Below are 15,017 nucleotides of genomic sequence, written 5' to 3'. Positions count from 1 at the left end.
AAGAAATCAAATCCATAAAAGACTTTGAGTAATAAAGTGGATTTACCTTTACAGCCTCAAGAAGCCTCCGGTATTAAGAAACTATTCCCAGGTGTTGCTCAGGGATTTTAACCCATTTTTCCACAAGTTTGGGAACATATTCATAGCCAATACTACTGCTATTATTTGCAACAGTAAGATTACAAAGATCTTGAGAGAGCTTTCTGCTTTGCCTCATCATGTGTGATAACATGGCAATGAGAATTTTTTATAGGACATCTATTAAGACTAAACAATCTTATGGTATTTTGCACCTATCCAGAGAAGGGTTGCTTTTAAAACATCTTCAGTGCCATTTTGTACCTCTGTTCAACACGTATTCCTGTCACTCTACTTTATTACACAAAACACAATTTGCAGATTTAAGAAATACGCTAAGAGAGAAAAACATTGACACGCCCAATAATTACTTTACACATCCATATCATGCTGCGCATATACCACTAAAAATAGGTCAAAAGTGAAGCAGTTAATTTCTGTTGAAGTATCACAGTCAAGTATCTTCATCTGCTGGACACCATGAATATTTATATGCAATGTTGCAATGTTTCAAAGGTTGAAAACATATTCATTCAGAACTTATTAACAGATCAACATATTTTTGTACAATATTTTTGATTAAGAAAAGAGATCCAGGGACAAAGAAAAGAAAATCCCTATTTCTTTTATGACTTGACATGGGTAAATGTCAAATAACAAGTTTGATGGGCTATGCAGATGCCCTGACACATTGAGGTGAGATACAAAAACTGACATGTTGGTTGAACTGAATGAGGGGGTCGGGTCATGCTCAGACAGGATGGTCGAGAGCTACGCATGGTTTTGTGGTTGGGGGTCCAGCAGCGAAATGTTCGAGGACATAGCTGTGGTTTAGGCAGGCTTGATCCTGTCAGGAAGAGGATGCAGGTACCAGCAGGAGTGATTGGACATCAGAGAGCTTTGCTGGATCTTATCTTTATTTTTCCATACCATATATCTGCAGGTCGACTCACCTGAGGCGGCAGCCAATCAGGTGTTTTTGTGTCTCCGGGCGTTCCTGTTTGCTGTAGCGCAAAAGTTGAATTATTACTTAATGACAAAATGTCAACAGTTGCAAAAATATGCACATCTTTTGAACTTTTTCACATTTTGTGATGTTAAGACCACAAATTTCATCATATTTTCTTTAGATTTTATGTGGTAAATCAGCATTAAGTGGGATTTACTTTAAAGTGATAAGAAAAAGACAAATTGTTTTTTTGTTTTTTTTTAATTTAACCTTTTACAAATAAAAATTGGTAGTCAGCACAGAGAAACTGGGGCAGTATGCAGTGGGACAACAACCCTAAACATACAAGCAGAGCTACCATGGAATGGCTTAAGTTAAAGCATATTTACAGAGTGTGTCAGAATGACCCAGTCAAAGCCCAGACCTAAAAACAATAGGGAATCTGTTTGAAAACTTTAAAACTGATTGTGAGAGACACTCATTCTAATATGACTGAGTTTAAGTTTTTTTGCAAACAAGAATGAACATAAATGTTTTATAATTTTGGGCATTGGATTATATATTTTAACCCTTCCTTTTCAGTTTTGAATGATTACAGAAGACTTCAGTGCTTTAAAACACAACAGTGCTTAAAAACACAACAATTTGAGGCATACATTTTAATAATAATAGAGCCATTTTTTTTTCTTTCCTAAAATATCTGTTGATTTTTTTGGAAAATTATGTACTTAAGCAGAATTAAATTTATCCAGGATTCAAGGGTGCAAGAAAATGGATGGATGGATATTTGTAACACCATGGTTGTTATCTATTTTTAAGAATAACAAGAGTTAATGGTTTCGGTATCTGTGTTGCCTTTGGTACTCTGCTGTTGGAATGTCAGAAAAAAAATGTGTTGCCCCCTGGTGGTCAAATGATGAATACGCAGTAATATTACCCCTCAACTCATCAATGTTTTTCTATTTTTCATTTACTATATTCGTTATGTAAAATTAATTAGGCTAAAATAAGTTAAATTTGGTTGTTATTTTTATTGTCCTATGTTGATTATAATTACATTTTACCTAGGAGTAATGTTGCCCTCTGGTGACGAAAGCGGCACAACTCCGGGGACTTTCAGTCTCAGTAAAGGAGACGTGGCAGTGACGTCAATTCCGGAAATGACCCGGATCGGAACTTTAACTGTAAGGTTGGTTACTTCTCATCAGAAACATCGAGAAGCCACATTAAAATGGTGTGATACCGACTCAAGTAAGTTGAAACAAAGATAAATTTTGATGTTTCAAGCCAAAAAAGACTTCATCTTGTCAGTTTAGACATTATTAAGTCACGGCAATAATGAAGGAATCGCTCGAAAAACCTGTTAGCATCGCTTAGCTAACGTTAGGCCGTGATCAGCTGTACGTGGTGATGGGCGGCCTGGTCCTAGACTTCAGATTAATCATCTTTACCTAATGATATGTATATTTAGCTCTCAGTAGGTCTCTGTGTTAGTTACGACCGATATCTCTTATTTATTATCTAGTTTTTTCTAGTTGACTTCAACATATCTGTAGCTGTTGAAATCGACGGTGCCGGTTGAGTGTTGTTTTGTATTTCTTATCTGGTGTTTTGTGTATTTCTCATCGTCCCTTCAGAGAGGTTTCCATATGTTGTTTTTTTTTCTGTCACAGACATGCGTATGCCTTTGTTAATGAAGAACACCCCGTCTTGGATGTAGGTTTCTCGGTACATCTGGTGGTCGTCTTGCTCATTATTCACCAGACCCGCTTGAGGAGGAGGATCCGGTCGTTTCCAGTGATCCACAGCGGGTTTCTAACCCTCTAATCGGCGCCACGATGACGTGCCGCGACCGAACCTTGGAGTTTCAGTCGGCCTGTAAATCTCTCCAGGGCAGACAGGTATGTTGGTGGAAACACCCTCATCATCAGAGCACAACAATAACAACAGCAAAAATTGTCCCAAACTTCAATACATACGCAAACACATAGCCCACATTAGGTCATTTATTTTTATGATCAAGTATAACCAACTATATAAACACTTCTGCTTAGCTTTAAGTTTTTCGTATTTATTTTTGTGGTTTGGTTCCACTTTTGGTTTCTTCAGATTTAGACAGAGCGCCAGCTCCAGTTTAAAAGGCAGATCTTGATTCGGCTCATTTCAACAGGTTGTTTATATTTTCACCAATAACTTTAATTGACAAAATACAATTTGTCAGTTGTATTCACATTTTCAGGTTATATCTCTATTTTCTGTCCAGTTTCTATTCAAATAATTACAAAAACAGTGTGTTTTTAGTAGAAGACTTATTTTGAGGCTATTAATGAATGATTAAAAGTGGCTGAAAAGGGACCTTTCGGTGATTTTTGCCTTATCTAGATTACACAAAAAGCTTTTTTTAGAGTAATTTTAGACACTATGCTTCAATACACAACTTTGAGAACGTTTTGTAACTAATATCTTCATTATTTTTGTGCAGTTTTAAAAGTTAAAACATATTGTTTTACTGCTTTTTAAATGAAGTTAATTTAAATGTTCAGATGTTTCCACAAACATGCTCCAGGCTGCTGCTTCTGAAAGTAATTAAACTGAATGTTTGGGAAATTAAAACCAAAACATTGTTGGTTTAGGTTTTTTTTTAATCATTATTTTGATACTATCTACAGTAAGACGTTGAAATTTGGTAGCCAAGGTGTGAAAGCACTACTGTACATTAACAAAGTTTTACTTAACTGTTGAACTTATCAATCCAGTTAAAGCTAAGGTGTTAACAAGATACGTTTAGTCAGTTTTTGTATTTAATGTTGGTTCTTTATGTGTATCATATTGTCTTTAAAATTATTAAATATCTTACTGAAACCCTGTGATATATTAGTTAAAAAGAAAAATGTGATCAAATAGACATTTTGCAGCAAATTAACCAATTGACAATGCACTGATTGTTTTTTACAAAACCTGTCTGTTAGAATAAAGAGTAAAAGCTAATGGGGGGATTTTCTTTTTACCAGGGAAACTGAAAGATGATGAACTCCTTTTTCTTCCCCTTTGGTGATAACGTGGAGTCATATAGAGGAACACATTGTATGTTCTTCTTCATGTAAGTCTGATCACTTTGTTCTTGTGTTCCTCCTGTAGCAGAATGGAGTGCAGCCCAGTAAACCAGCTCACAACGCTCTCAGGCAACACAGCGACTTCACACTTATGGCCAAGTAAGAGCCTCTTTCTCTGCCTCTGTGTGTGTTTTTGCAGCTCAGATATTTGCTCTCTCTACATGCTTTTAAGTGTCAAAGTACACTCACCCATATGTTTTACTTTAAGTCATTGGAGAAAATTGATTCAAAATGAAATAAAAAAAATTCTGAATACATGCTCTTTAACGGTGCGGTTGGCTAATAAAGCTGTGTTTCTGTTTGATCTTGTAGGAGAATTGGAAAAGACTTGAGCAATACGTTTGCCAAATTGGAAAAACTCACTATTTGTAAGTATTTATGTTTTACATTGCTTCTGCAGTAATAAAAGCTTTGTGCAGCTTTGATCAAAACGCTGATTCTGTTTGCTGCCGGTGTGTCGTTTCAGTGGCCAAAAGAAAATCTCTATTTGACGACAAGGCGGTGGAGATAGAGGAACTCACCTACATCATTAAGCAAGTGAGTTGATTTAGCGGTGAGCTTAGTGTGAGTTTACACTCGGTGAAATGTTTTCACACTGACTCATCCTTCTGCTGCGTTTGTGTCTGCAGGATATCAACAGTCTGAACAAACAGATCGCACAGCTGCAGGACCTGGTGAGGTCCCGCGCCGCTCCGGGTGGCCGGCACATCCAGACCCACTCAAACACCATCGTGGTGTCGTTACAGGTAGCCCACAGTCTCAGGTTTCTTGTTCAGACTCCACAGGCAGATGGGACCTAAATGATGATAAACCCTCTTTGATTTTGGCCAGGATTAACAACCTGTGCAAAGTAAAAACTAAAATGTATCAGTGTTTTGTTGTATTTATTTTGACTAAGAAAGTAGAAAAGAAGCAAATGTGTTTGTATTTCTGTTTGCATATAAGTAGAAGACATTTGGTGTGGTCTGAAAATATTAAATATTAAATTTTTGTCTTGTTTACAGTCCAAACTGGCATCCATGTCTAACGACTTTAAATCAGTCCTAGAAGTTCGAACTGAGGTGAGAGATTTTTTTTCTTCCTATAATATTGCACTTCAAAAAAATTTTTTTCATTTTTAGGTTGTGGTAAGATCTTGCTTTCCTTTTTTAACGTTTATCACTTACATTTTCCACAGAACCTGAAGCAGCAGCGCAGCAGGAGAGAGCAGTTCTCCCAGCCTCCTGCGGCGTCTTCTCCTATGATGGCCAATAACTTCAGTAAGTCTGAACGCTTCCTGGCTTCATGCATGATCAGTCAGCTTTACATGAGTGGCATCAAAGTAAAGACGTACAGCTTCATTGTGGCGCGTTTACTCTGCACTGATAAAGCCAGACGTTGTGCCAAAGCTGCGTTTCTGACTGAACAGCCCATGTGGTCTGGGGAGATGAGCAGCCGCAGTTAATTCAAATCAAAAGCTAGAATGTTATCTGGACAGCCCAGAGGACATTTAGAGGAAGCTCTAAAATTTCTTCTTAAGAAATGGAAGCGTACATTTACATTACATCTGTGTGTGGAAGAAACGCATCCCTAACGTTCATTACCGTTTATTCAGAAATGGTCGTCTACATTAACCATCTTACAGTTTAGCTGGAAGGTATGGCTGCCTCCTACTCTCTTAATCATAGATCATTTTTATTTATATATTTATTTCCTGATACTATTTATTTGATAGGAACAGATGCAAAAAACGTAAATGAAAACAATCTACTACCTGCATCATCGTGTATATAATCATAGCTAATTAGCAACACAGACCCCTAGTAGGACTTTTCTTCATAAGAGCAGGCCTAGATGAGTAAATAATTTCTGTGTATAAATGAACTTTGCCTATAAAATGTTTACCACTACCCTTTGAATTCTGCTTTTTTAATGAAACATCAAAAAGCAGTTCAAAACTTAAGTGTTTCACTATTATTGTGTATTGTGTTTCATATTACTGTGTTTTATATAATCTGAAGAGATGCACCAATTAGGCCGAAATCCATTTTTACCAGGTAACACTGATTTGATCATTGATCAGTTGATCGAGAGCCGAAAATTATTGTCACTTTTTGCATTTATTGGATAAATTACCTGCATTAAAACTAAGAAGTTCAAAATATTGTCAGTCTTTAAACACAAACAGCACGGTTTACTTTGACAGCACCGTTCTGAGCTTAATAAAATCAAAAGTGTCAATAAAAATTTATATCGTGTCAGGCCTCACAGAAACCTGGAAAGCCGAATCACACAGAAAGACTGATTGGTGCGTTGAGTCGACCTTTTGAATGTTCTGATTGTAGTCGTGGTGCAGATCCATTTCAGTTAATTAGAAAATCACCTAAAAATTAAATTTGTTTTAGTAAGTCAGTTAAGCTGAAAGTCAGATTACCACAGTGATGCATTTTGAGTGTTTTTCTGTTCTTGTTAAAGATGGCTGGTGGTTTTCAAAAACCAAAAATCCAGAGAGTTGAATAAAATCACCTAAAAAATAAATTTTTAATCCAGAAATGTCAGCCTGCTGAGAAGTTTGCCCAGTACATGCAGTCAGTACTTTGTTCACATGAATACATCTACCCCAATAAATGTATTTTGATCATGTGCTGTGGATTTTCATGAATTATTTGCATTACGAACAGATTCTATGAGCCAGTTGCTTTTGCACATCAACACTGAGCATGCTCTTCAGGTTTACTAGCACAGCCTAGGTTGTGGTGCCAGTACAGCTGTTGCAGTAGTGAACTGCTCGAAGTCTTTGTGAATGATTCTTACTGTATTTGGTCCTCTGTAATGCAAAGATTAAAAAATATTTTAGGGAGCCGCAAAAAAGGGGCCCAGGAGCCGCATGCAGCTCGCGAGCCGCGCAATGACTTCCAGGGCTATACAACCTCAAATTTAAAAGGTACTCCCCCCCTGGAACGCTTGCCTCACACAGCGGGTATTAGCAGCAACTGTATGTGCCCGCTGTTCTTTCAGCTTTTCCGCTGTAACATTCAGGGTTCTCGTTAAATCCCATTTATCATGCGTGTGTTTTTCCCTTCAGAAAGCTCGGTCCTGATGCAGGACGAGTCCCGGAGCATGGGGGATGTGGCCATCGACATGGACTCCCAGAGCAACCCTCTGCAGCTCCAGCTCATTGATGAGCAGGTACCCGGCTGCTGCTAGTCACTCGTACTGATTGACGAAATAGAAACAGCCAATTAAGAACAGATATTTAAACATCATCCTAGTTTGACAGTTCTTTAAAATCACTGAGACTATTTGGGGAAGCCCAGATGGAGTCAGAGACTTTTCTTGAGATCAAAACTGGACATCCCGAATTTGTTGCTATTTCACTGCAGACATATTGCACATATTGTCTTTTTTAATTAATGTATTTTTTATTAAATTCTTGATGATGTTTCCAGGACTCGTACATCCAAAGCCGTGCAGACACCATGCAGAACATCGAGAGCACCATTGTGGAGCTGGGCTCCATATTCCAGCAACTGGCTCACATGGTGAAGGAGCAAGAAGAGACCATCCAGAGGTGAGAGATGCGTGAGGATAGATCATATTATTCTCATATCTCTAATACTATTAAAGTTAATAACTAGAGAGTAAAACCTCTCAAATGGGTCTTCTAGAAATATTCTGCCATGTTTGAAACTCGGTGACAAGAGGAATATGTGTGGCTAAATATTTGTACTATCAGCGTTGTTCATGCACTGAATCTGTCAGATATTTAGCTGTTAATGTTTTAAAGATGGCTAATCTGACAGAAACACAGATATGACTGCCCCCTCTAACTCATCGTCTCCCTGCAGGATTGACGCCAACGTGGAGGACACACAGCTGAACGTCGAGGCCGCTCACACAGAAATCCTGAAATACTTCCAGTCAGTCTCCTCCAACCGCTGGCTGATGATCAAGGTCTTTCTTGTCCTCATAGTTTTCTTCATCATCTTTGTTGTCTTCTTCGCATAAAGAAAAGGGTTGGGCATCTGAAAGAGAGGAAAAGCGTATCAACTGAAGCTAATGTCGGACTGGGAGACGTCCACACCACACACTGAGAAGACGGACTTCTTTAGAACGGTTTGATGCCAGCTTGGGGTGAATTCAAACAAACATGGACTCAGCCGATTATTTCCAAGCTATGGACTCGTGGTTCAACACTTTGAAAGATGAAGTGATTGAGCTCTGTCCAAACAAAACAAATAAATGGTGTAAAATCTCCAGTTAGTAGAGAGGAAAGGCTGCTCTGCGTTGTACTTTGACCAATTCTTTGTAAACATTTAATCAAAATGGCTGTAATTTAATAGTTTGATTCTGCAAACTGTCTTATAAAAATTGTTTCTTCTTCTTCTTTACCCTTTTATCCATTTTTTTTTACTTCCATTTCAACAGCAAACAATAGAACCGGAATCTATCCTCATATTAGTTTTCTTGGTGTTACTGGGAGAGATAATACCTTGTCTAATCATTATTTCTAAATTCACCATTCATTTATGCTGTGAACTGTTTTATCCAGTTACATTTTGTTCTGCTTTATTTGCCAAATGGGAACGCTCTAACCTGTGACGGGTACAGTCAGCTGAACTCAAGTCTGCAGAATAATTTGATGTAGAAACATGTTAAAAGAATTGTTACTGGAAATGTCCGGGAGTCATCAAGCGTTTCAAGTATTAAAGGGATAAACGGGACTCATTCATGCTGAGCCCCACAGAGGATCAGAACTAATGAAGGGGTTTCTCTGCTAATGAAGTGACTCGAGCTGCCAGATTCCCTGGAAGTATCTGGTTGGTTGTCTGCCCTCTTTACCTAATGTACAGGATGTTATTTAAATGATTGTCTCCTTTTGAGAAGACATGGTTCCTATTCTCCCACCAGTTTCTTTTAGCCAAATGCCTTGACTTTATTGTACAATGTGCAAATAGTTCTAATGATGTGTTGATGAGCGAGTGCACAATAATAAAACGAAATCGGATCCTGATGCTGATGTTTGGGAGTTTTGTTTTTTTTTTATGGTGAGATAATCAGGCAAATCAGATTTTTTCTTTCTATTTGCCAAAGTGACATGGTTTTTGTTTTAGTCTTTCATGTCTGTGCAGTTTTGTTGAAGTGGTTGCATAAACTGAATAGTTTTCAAATTGCATGCTAAGAGGCACAATGTGCAGAACCAACCAACTTTCTGCAGAAAGTGTAGCTTCAAACCTCCAAGCTTTGTGTGCTCTTCCAGAGAACTTTATGGACTGGTTTCTGATTGCCACTGCATCCAACCCTAGCATCACCACACTTACGCTTTTAGACTAAATTTTGTGAAGTGTAAAGTTTATAAAGACAGAATTACGCGTCTGGTTTGCTCCTGTGACCTCTTGAACTATTTAACGTCACTTTAGTAGGATGTTTGCTTGACTTTTGGGAATAGTTAAACTAATATTTCTGATATATTTTTCTTTTAGTTATTTGAAGAAAAAAAAAGGCTTTTTCAGAAATGTTTTTTGTAAAAAGTCTCACATTTATAATGCAGATATATATGTATTTGTTAGTACACATGATTTAATCCCCTCCATTTACATAGTCAGAGTGTAAACTAAAATTTACATTATCATTCACTATAATCCTAATATAAGAATTATGTCTTATTTATACATCCATATATTTTTTTTCTTTAACGTCTTATTTTTAATTTGTAGATTTCTGAGCCCAAGAATCTCATTGCACCAATGATGTTTAATTGTTCCTTTTTAGTCTGCAGACTGAAACGGCCTCAAAACTTAGTCCTAAATGTTAAGAACCGTATTTAAATCAAAAACAGAGACAATGTAGAGAAAACAGCATTTTAATCACACTGTTTACATGAAAACACTTTATATTTCTCCAAATACATGCATGCACATTCAGAATAAAAAAAATAAGTTAAAACATCAGATATAATTCAGGTTGAGTTGCAGTAGCTCTGTTGACAGGAGAGCTTTCACAAAGTGACAGAATCTGCTGAGTCAGCAGACAAGCAGCCTGAGCTGAGTGTGCTCACCCCCACCCTCTCGTTGCATGACATGCTTTAAAGGGACAGTTCATTAGATGTCTCTTACACCACGTCTGAGGAGTGCTTGAGTTTTTGAATTTGTCAGCAGATGATGTTGTTGTTTCAGCTGGTTGCAAAATTAAGAGTTTGGTTTGTATCGTGATGCCTGCTGGAGATGATGTGCTGATCTGTCACAGTGTCGTCATTGGTCAGTGTGCAAAATTGTGGCATTGCAGTTACCTAAGTTGAGTTTGGAATGGTCAATAAACCATTTTTTGAAGAATAAATAATTCCTGCTCACTCTGTCTCAAAGATCTGCTGCGTGGTCAAAGACTGGTTGGAACTCAACCATCAGTACAGAGTAAAGCCTTCAACCAGAACAATAATGCTTCTGAGTTTCTAAAGTTTACTGGAATGAAACAGTTATAAAATTGTCAAATGCTTCCGCTGTCGTCATCATTGTCGTCGTCTCTTTTGAGAAAAGTGAGTCTTGTTGTCTTCGTTTCATAATTTACTCTAATTTTTCCTTCCTCACTCCTCGAAGTGACTTCTTCCTCCCCTGGTCTCACCCCTGAGCGCTCTGCTCCAATGGGGTGATCTCTGGCATGCTCTTGCTCCTCCCCTTCCTCGCTCTGGCCCTTATGGCCTCTTCTTCGCCCTCTCCATCGTCCTCATCGTCGGACCAATCCACTTGCTGCTGCAGGTTCCCCCTGGAGCCCCTCAAGCCGCTCCCCTTGAACATCTGCCCGGTGCGAAACTTTGTGCGGAACGTAACGAAGGAGAGGCTCTTGCTGCGCTGCTGCTTCTCGTAAAACGCGCTCGGCGGCTGGACCTCGTCGTTGCCGCTGACCTCGTCCACGCAGTCGCGTAGCACTGTGCGAAACAGCCGGGGAACCTCGTGGACCTCAGGCTCCATCTGGGACACCAGCCTCCTAAACCTGCAGTGAGGAGAGGACGTGATCTGATTAGGGATACCGCTTAGTAATCGATTATTGTGACGATTAATCAAATAATTTGATTTAAAAAATTGGGCATATTCTGCAGATTTTTTTGTTTAATCTTTTAAGCTTATTTTGTACAATATTAAAAATACACAAACAGACAAACACATTATTCAGTTCCTTTTTTTAAATAAGAAAATAAACATTTTTGCCTCAATTGCAATAACAACATTTTTTATGCTCTTGATCAATTGTAGCAAATGCAAAATATTTTTTGTACATTTTAGGCTAAATTACTGCTCTAACTGTGCTGTTCTATCATCAGATTACCCTTTCAGGTTCACTATACCCCAATTGACAATTCATTGATTATTAAATTAGTCGACGAATATTTCAATAACTGATTTATCATGATTAATCATTTCAAACATGTAGGCTGATGCAGTCATGGGGGTGGAAGTGACATCTTTTAAAGTGACCCTCTTCCTTCTCATGTCTTGAGGATTTTTGCAGCCTCTCAGTTTTTCTTTTAGGTTTGTCCATTAAGTATTATCCTGCTAAAGGAGCGCTTCCCCCACAACATGATATTGCCATCAGCATGTTTCACATGTTAGGCACAGGGTGTTAGTTTCTTCTGGCATTACGTATTTAGTCCAAAGAAGAATTTAATCAGAGCACATTTGCTGTGCACGCTACATAACAGGACTTTGTCAGGAATGTCTTGCCATTCTTTCATAAAAGATAGATTTGTGTAAAGTATAAATTGTTGAAATTTCAACAACATTTTCCAATCTGAACTATATCTGCAGCTCCTTCAGAGTTAGAACTGGCCTCTTGGTTGCTCCAGTCCATGTCCTCTTCCATTTTCAGATCTGTTTACTTGAAACTTTTCGACAACTTCATCCCTAACTTGTCTGCTTTTTCTGAAGTTTTTCTTTTTCTTTCTAAGCACTCAAAAGTAGTGATAAGACATACAAACTGTATTTGAAAACTAGCTCATGTTGCACTTTTTAAGTAGATCTGGCTGCTAAATTCAAACAAATAAAAATAAAAGAACACATAGAAATCAGAAGGAGTAAGTTTCATCTCATTGTTTTTCACAGGTAGTGAGGATCTGAGAGCATCAGCATGTTGCTGCTCAGAGTTTTAAAGGGATTACCAGACTGCAACTCTGCAACTCTCTTGTCCTTCAAAATCTCTTCATATTTTCATATTTTATGTTATAATGTTGTCTCTGTTTCACAATGATTTTAGAGACCATCAGTCGTGAAAAACACACTTCAGTGAGTCTGAATTGTCGGAGAAAAGCACTTAACTTGATAATTAAATAGGGTAAAAATACTAAATGGTCTATAATAAAATGAACAATAAAGCGCAAATTGAGAAGTTGCATGTTTATTAAGTTAATGATGCTTTGTGGGGAGAAAAACTACAATTCATACTATGGTTCCCCAGTCAACTTCACACCTTTTTAAATTTAATTCTCTGCTTGTTTTCCTGCCTGATAGACTCTTTCACCTGTTTCAGTGTTTCTCACCTAACGATGGCAGGGCCGCACTGTGCAGGGGGCACCTTGGCACAGAGGTCCTGCAGCTCCAGCAGGTCGTTGGGGGTCAGCTGGTAGGGCTGAGGGGTCGGGGCGTGTGCCAGCCAGCTGTAGTCCGCCGTGGAGGAGGAGCTGCGGCGCCGGCGCCGGCCCTCGGTGGCCCTCTCCAAATGGATGCGCTCGGTCCGCTTCACCATGGCGCCCAGCTCCAGCATCAGAGTGTTGGTCACCAGCTCCTCTGTGCTCCGCTGACCCGGCACTTTGGGCTCGAGGGAGAAGACAGCCGACCAAGGAAACATCTGGAAAAGAGAAATCACATCTCACAGTGTGACAAAATACACAACCTTTACGTGGAAAAAGTGGATTAAAATCACAGCAAACATCTAAATAATAACACATGAGTATTCTCCCCCTTTTTATTCGTTCACATACCTTTATGACAGTGAATGTGCAAAGCGGTGGTGTGTTTCTATCTGGCAGAAATCCCTCAGTTGTCTGTCTGGTCAAGACTCTGTCAGCAGCCAGAGGAAGAGGAGACCTCCATGGGCAGAGTGGATGAATGAGACTCCAGCCGGTGGCGCACAGCTGCCTGACTGCCTGGCTACCTGTGGAGGTCCCTGGCAGACAGCGCAGGTAATACTTTGAGGCGTGCGTGGAGCGACTGTGTGAGTTTGGGATTGAGAATGAATGTCGTCCCGTATTAATAAAGATAGAGTGACGAGATGAGCTTAAGGACACCGTGAGTGCACGCCTGCAGGGAGAGCCGGGTGCGTCAGTGCGACTGATGGAAATCATTTTACATAACCGCACAGACAGGGGTGACATCAAGCTGATCTGTTCTCATTTAGCTGCATTTCTTTATTCTCTTTTCAACATCAATTAATTCTGTCTTTTTAATCATCAGATACAGCTTTATGTGCCTTTAAAGAGGAAACTGTTCACAGTTTCTGTCAAGTTTAATCTTGGATAAACAGTGAAGAAAATGTTTGGGTTTCAAGCTTTTATTTCTTCCGCAAAACATTTAAAACTGAATATCTGATATTTTTCTCAGCTGTTCTCGGTAATACCACAGTTATTACACATCATCACAGCGACATGACATAACAATCACCTGTAAATACTCAGCAGTCTGGCTCAGAATATGTTAGGAACATCAGGCCAGTTTCTGGGTTTCCACACCACTCAGCACTGAGCCACCAAATCCCAGATTACATTCAAATCCACAGCCTACCTGGAAGAATGACTGCTTGTTGTGACTGTTATAATCTAATTACTTCTCTCCTCTCAGTTCTGGTACAGCTGTATAGCAGGAAGAGATGATTTTGTAAATATTACTGCAAGCAGGTCTATTGAATTTAAGAGAATATTTAAGTGTGAGCGATATATGCTTAATTGGTTAGGTCTGTTGTACGAACATTTCAGTCAGAAAGAGGCAAGAACATAATTACACACCGCAATTTATCATTACAGCAGCCTCAAAATCAAGAAATGTTTTGTTTTTTTATCCGTTCTCATCTCAGCACCAGACTTTATTTATGCAGTGCCTTCAAAAGTTGTTCTTCCATGTCTCTGTTTTTATGCTGTCATTTGTCACAACCCCAAACATCAATGTACGATTTATTATATCATAGACCAACACAAAGTACTGCATAATTTAGAAGTAGAAAAAAAAGGATGCTATGGTTCAGAATAGAATAGAATAGAATAGAATAGAATAGAATAGAATAACAACTATTTGACTCAAAAAGGCAAAGTTAAGATAAGACAAAATGAGATAAAATAATCCGTTATTAGTCCTACAACTAACACAACAGAAATTGGACATAATGAAATAAGAGTAGCAGAAGTGAAAAAAACAACACAATAAAAATCAAAACAGTGTAGAAAACATACCATATGTTAAACTAAAAATGTAAATACAAAAAAATCAATATATATTTATAAAGAAATACAGATATTGATGGACAACATAGGGAATATACTGCAGAAGTACTAAAAAGTAATTACTATGCTACATTGTTTTAATAAAAACTAAAATAAATCTTTATTAATCCCGCAAGTGGGAAATTTCAGCTGTCACGGCATAAGTGGACATAATAAAATGAGAGTAACAGAAGTGAAAAACAGAATAAAAACAAAACAGAGTAGAAAAACACCATACAAGCTAAACTAAAAATATAAATAAGAAAATATCAATACATATATGCAAAAAAAATTTTTTAAATACAGTAGCTGTTGGACAACACAGTGAAAATACTGAATGAGTAAACAGTACTATGCAACTTTGTTTTAATAAAAAACACAAGTTAACAGCGAAATGCACACCTCAGCCGTAGAAGATATATATATTTTAGTAATTATA

General features: G+C 38.2%; 2 protein-coding genes across 6 annotated transcripts; one reads left to right on the top strand and one right to left on the bottom strand.

The window, feature by feature from the left end:
- Nucleotides 1-2,123: 2,123 nt before the first annotated feature.
- stx5a (syntaxin 5A) lies at nucleotides 2,124-9,133 on the top strand. 5 transcript variants are annotated; one of them, XM_008420463.3, is made up of 12 exons: nucleotides 2,124-2,278; nucleotides 2,701-2,928; nucleotides 4,169-4,239; nucleotides 4,453-4,508; nucleotides 4,607-4,677; nucleotides 4,770-4,886; nucleotides 5,145-5,201; nucleotides 5,318-5,399; nucleotides 6,977-7,063; nucleotides 7,205-7,308; nucleotides 7,569-7,690; nucleotides 7,968-9,133. In XM_008420463.3, exons 2-12 carry the CDS (start codon nucleotides 2,866-2,868, stop codon nucleotides 8,125-8,127), a joined length of 990 nt encoding a protein of 329 aa, XP_008418685.1. In that variant the 5' UTR covers nucleotides 2,124-2,278; nucleotides 2,701-2,865; the 3' UTR covers nucleotides 8,128-9,133. The 5 variants fall into 5 exon arrangements, with proteins under 5 accessions (XP_008418685.1, XP_008418684.1, XP_008418687.1 ...); XM_008420462.3 differs by having other exon boundaries at nucleotides 4,166-4,239; XM_017306935.2 differs by having other exon boundaries at nucleotides 2,142-2,278; nucleotides 2,748-2,928; nucleotides 4,166-4,239.
- An 833-nt stretch (nucleotides 9,134-9,966) lies between these two features.
- LOC103471451 (protein RD3) lies at nucleotides 9,967-13,172 on the bottom strand. The gene is made up of 3 exons (XM_008420461.3): nucleotides 13,088-13,172; nucleotides 12,647-12,954; nucleotides 9,967-11,106 (listed from the first exon to the last, which is right to left on the bottom strand). Exons 2-3 carry the CDS (start codon nucleotides 12,952-12,954, stop codon nucleotides 10,734-10,736), a joined length of 681 nt encoding a protein of 226 aa, XP_008418683.1. The 5' UTR covers nucleotides 13,088-13,172; the 3' UTR covers nucleotides 9,967-10,733.
- Nucleotides 13,173-15,017: the final 1,845 nt, after the last annotated feature.

This window comes from Poecilia reticulata, chromosome 10 (assembly GCF_904066995.2).
Source record: "Poecilia reticulata chromosome 10, P_reticulata-male-v2, whole genome shotgun sequence".
NCBI classification, from domain to species: domain Eukaryota; kingdom Metazoa; phylum Chordata; class Actinopteri; order Cyprinodontiformes; family Poeciliidae; genus Poecilia; species Poecilia reticulata.
Note: the sequence above shows the minus strand (reverse complement) of the source record. Positions and strands in the feature narration are given on the sequence as shown.

Excerpts from the sequence above, each read along its gene's own strand:
- stx5a (XM_008420462.3), top strand. The coding sequence starts at position 2,866 with ATGACGTGCCGCGACCGAACCTTGGAGTTTCAGTCGGCCTGTAAATCT. Across the intron at positions 4,678-4,769 it reads TCACCTACATCATTAAGCAA|GATATCAACAGTCTGAACAA; the intron begins GTGAGTTGATTT and ends TTGTGTCTGCAG. Across the intron at positions 5,400-6,976 it reads TATGATGGCCAATAACTTCA|GGAGCCGCAAAAAAGGGGCC; the intron begins GTAAGTCTGAAC and ends AAAATATTTTAG.
- LOC103471451 (XM_008420461.3), bottom strand. The coding sequence starts at position 12,954 with ATGTTTCCTTGGTCGGCTGTCTTCTCCCTCGAGCCCAAAGTGCCGGGT. Across the intron at positions 11,107-12,646 it reads TGCGGCCCTGCCATCGTTAG|GTTTAGGAGGCTGGTGTCCC; the intron begins GTGAGAAACACT and ends TCCTCACTGCAG.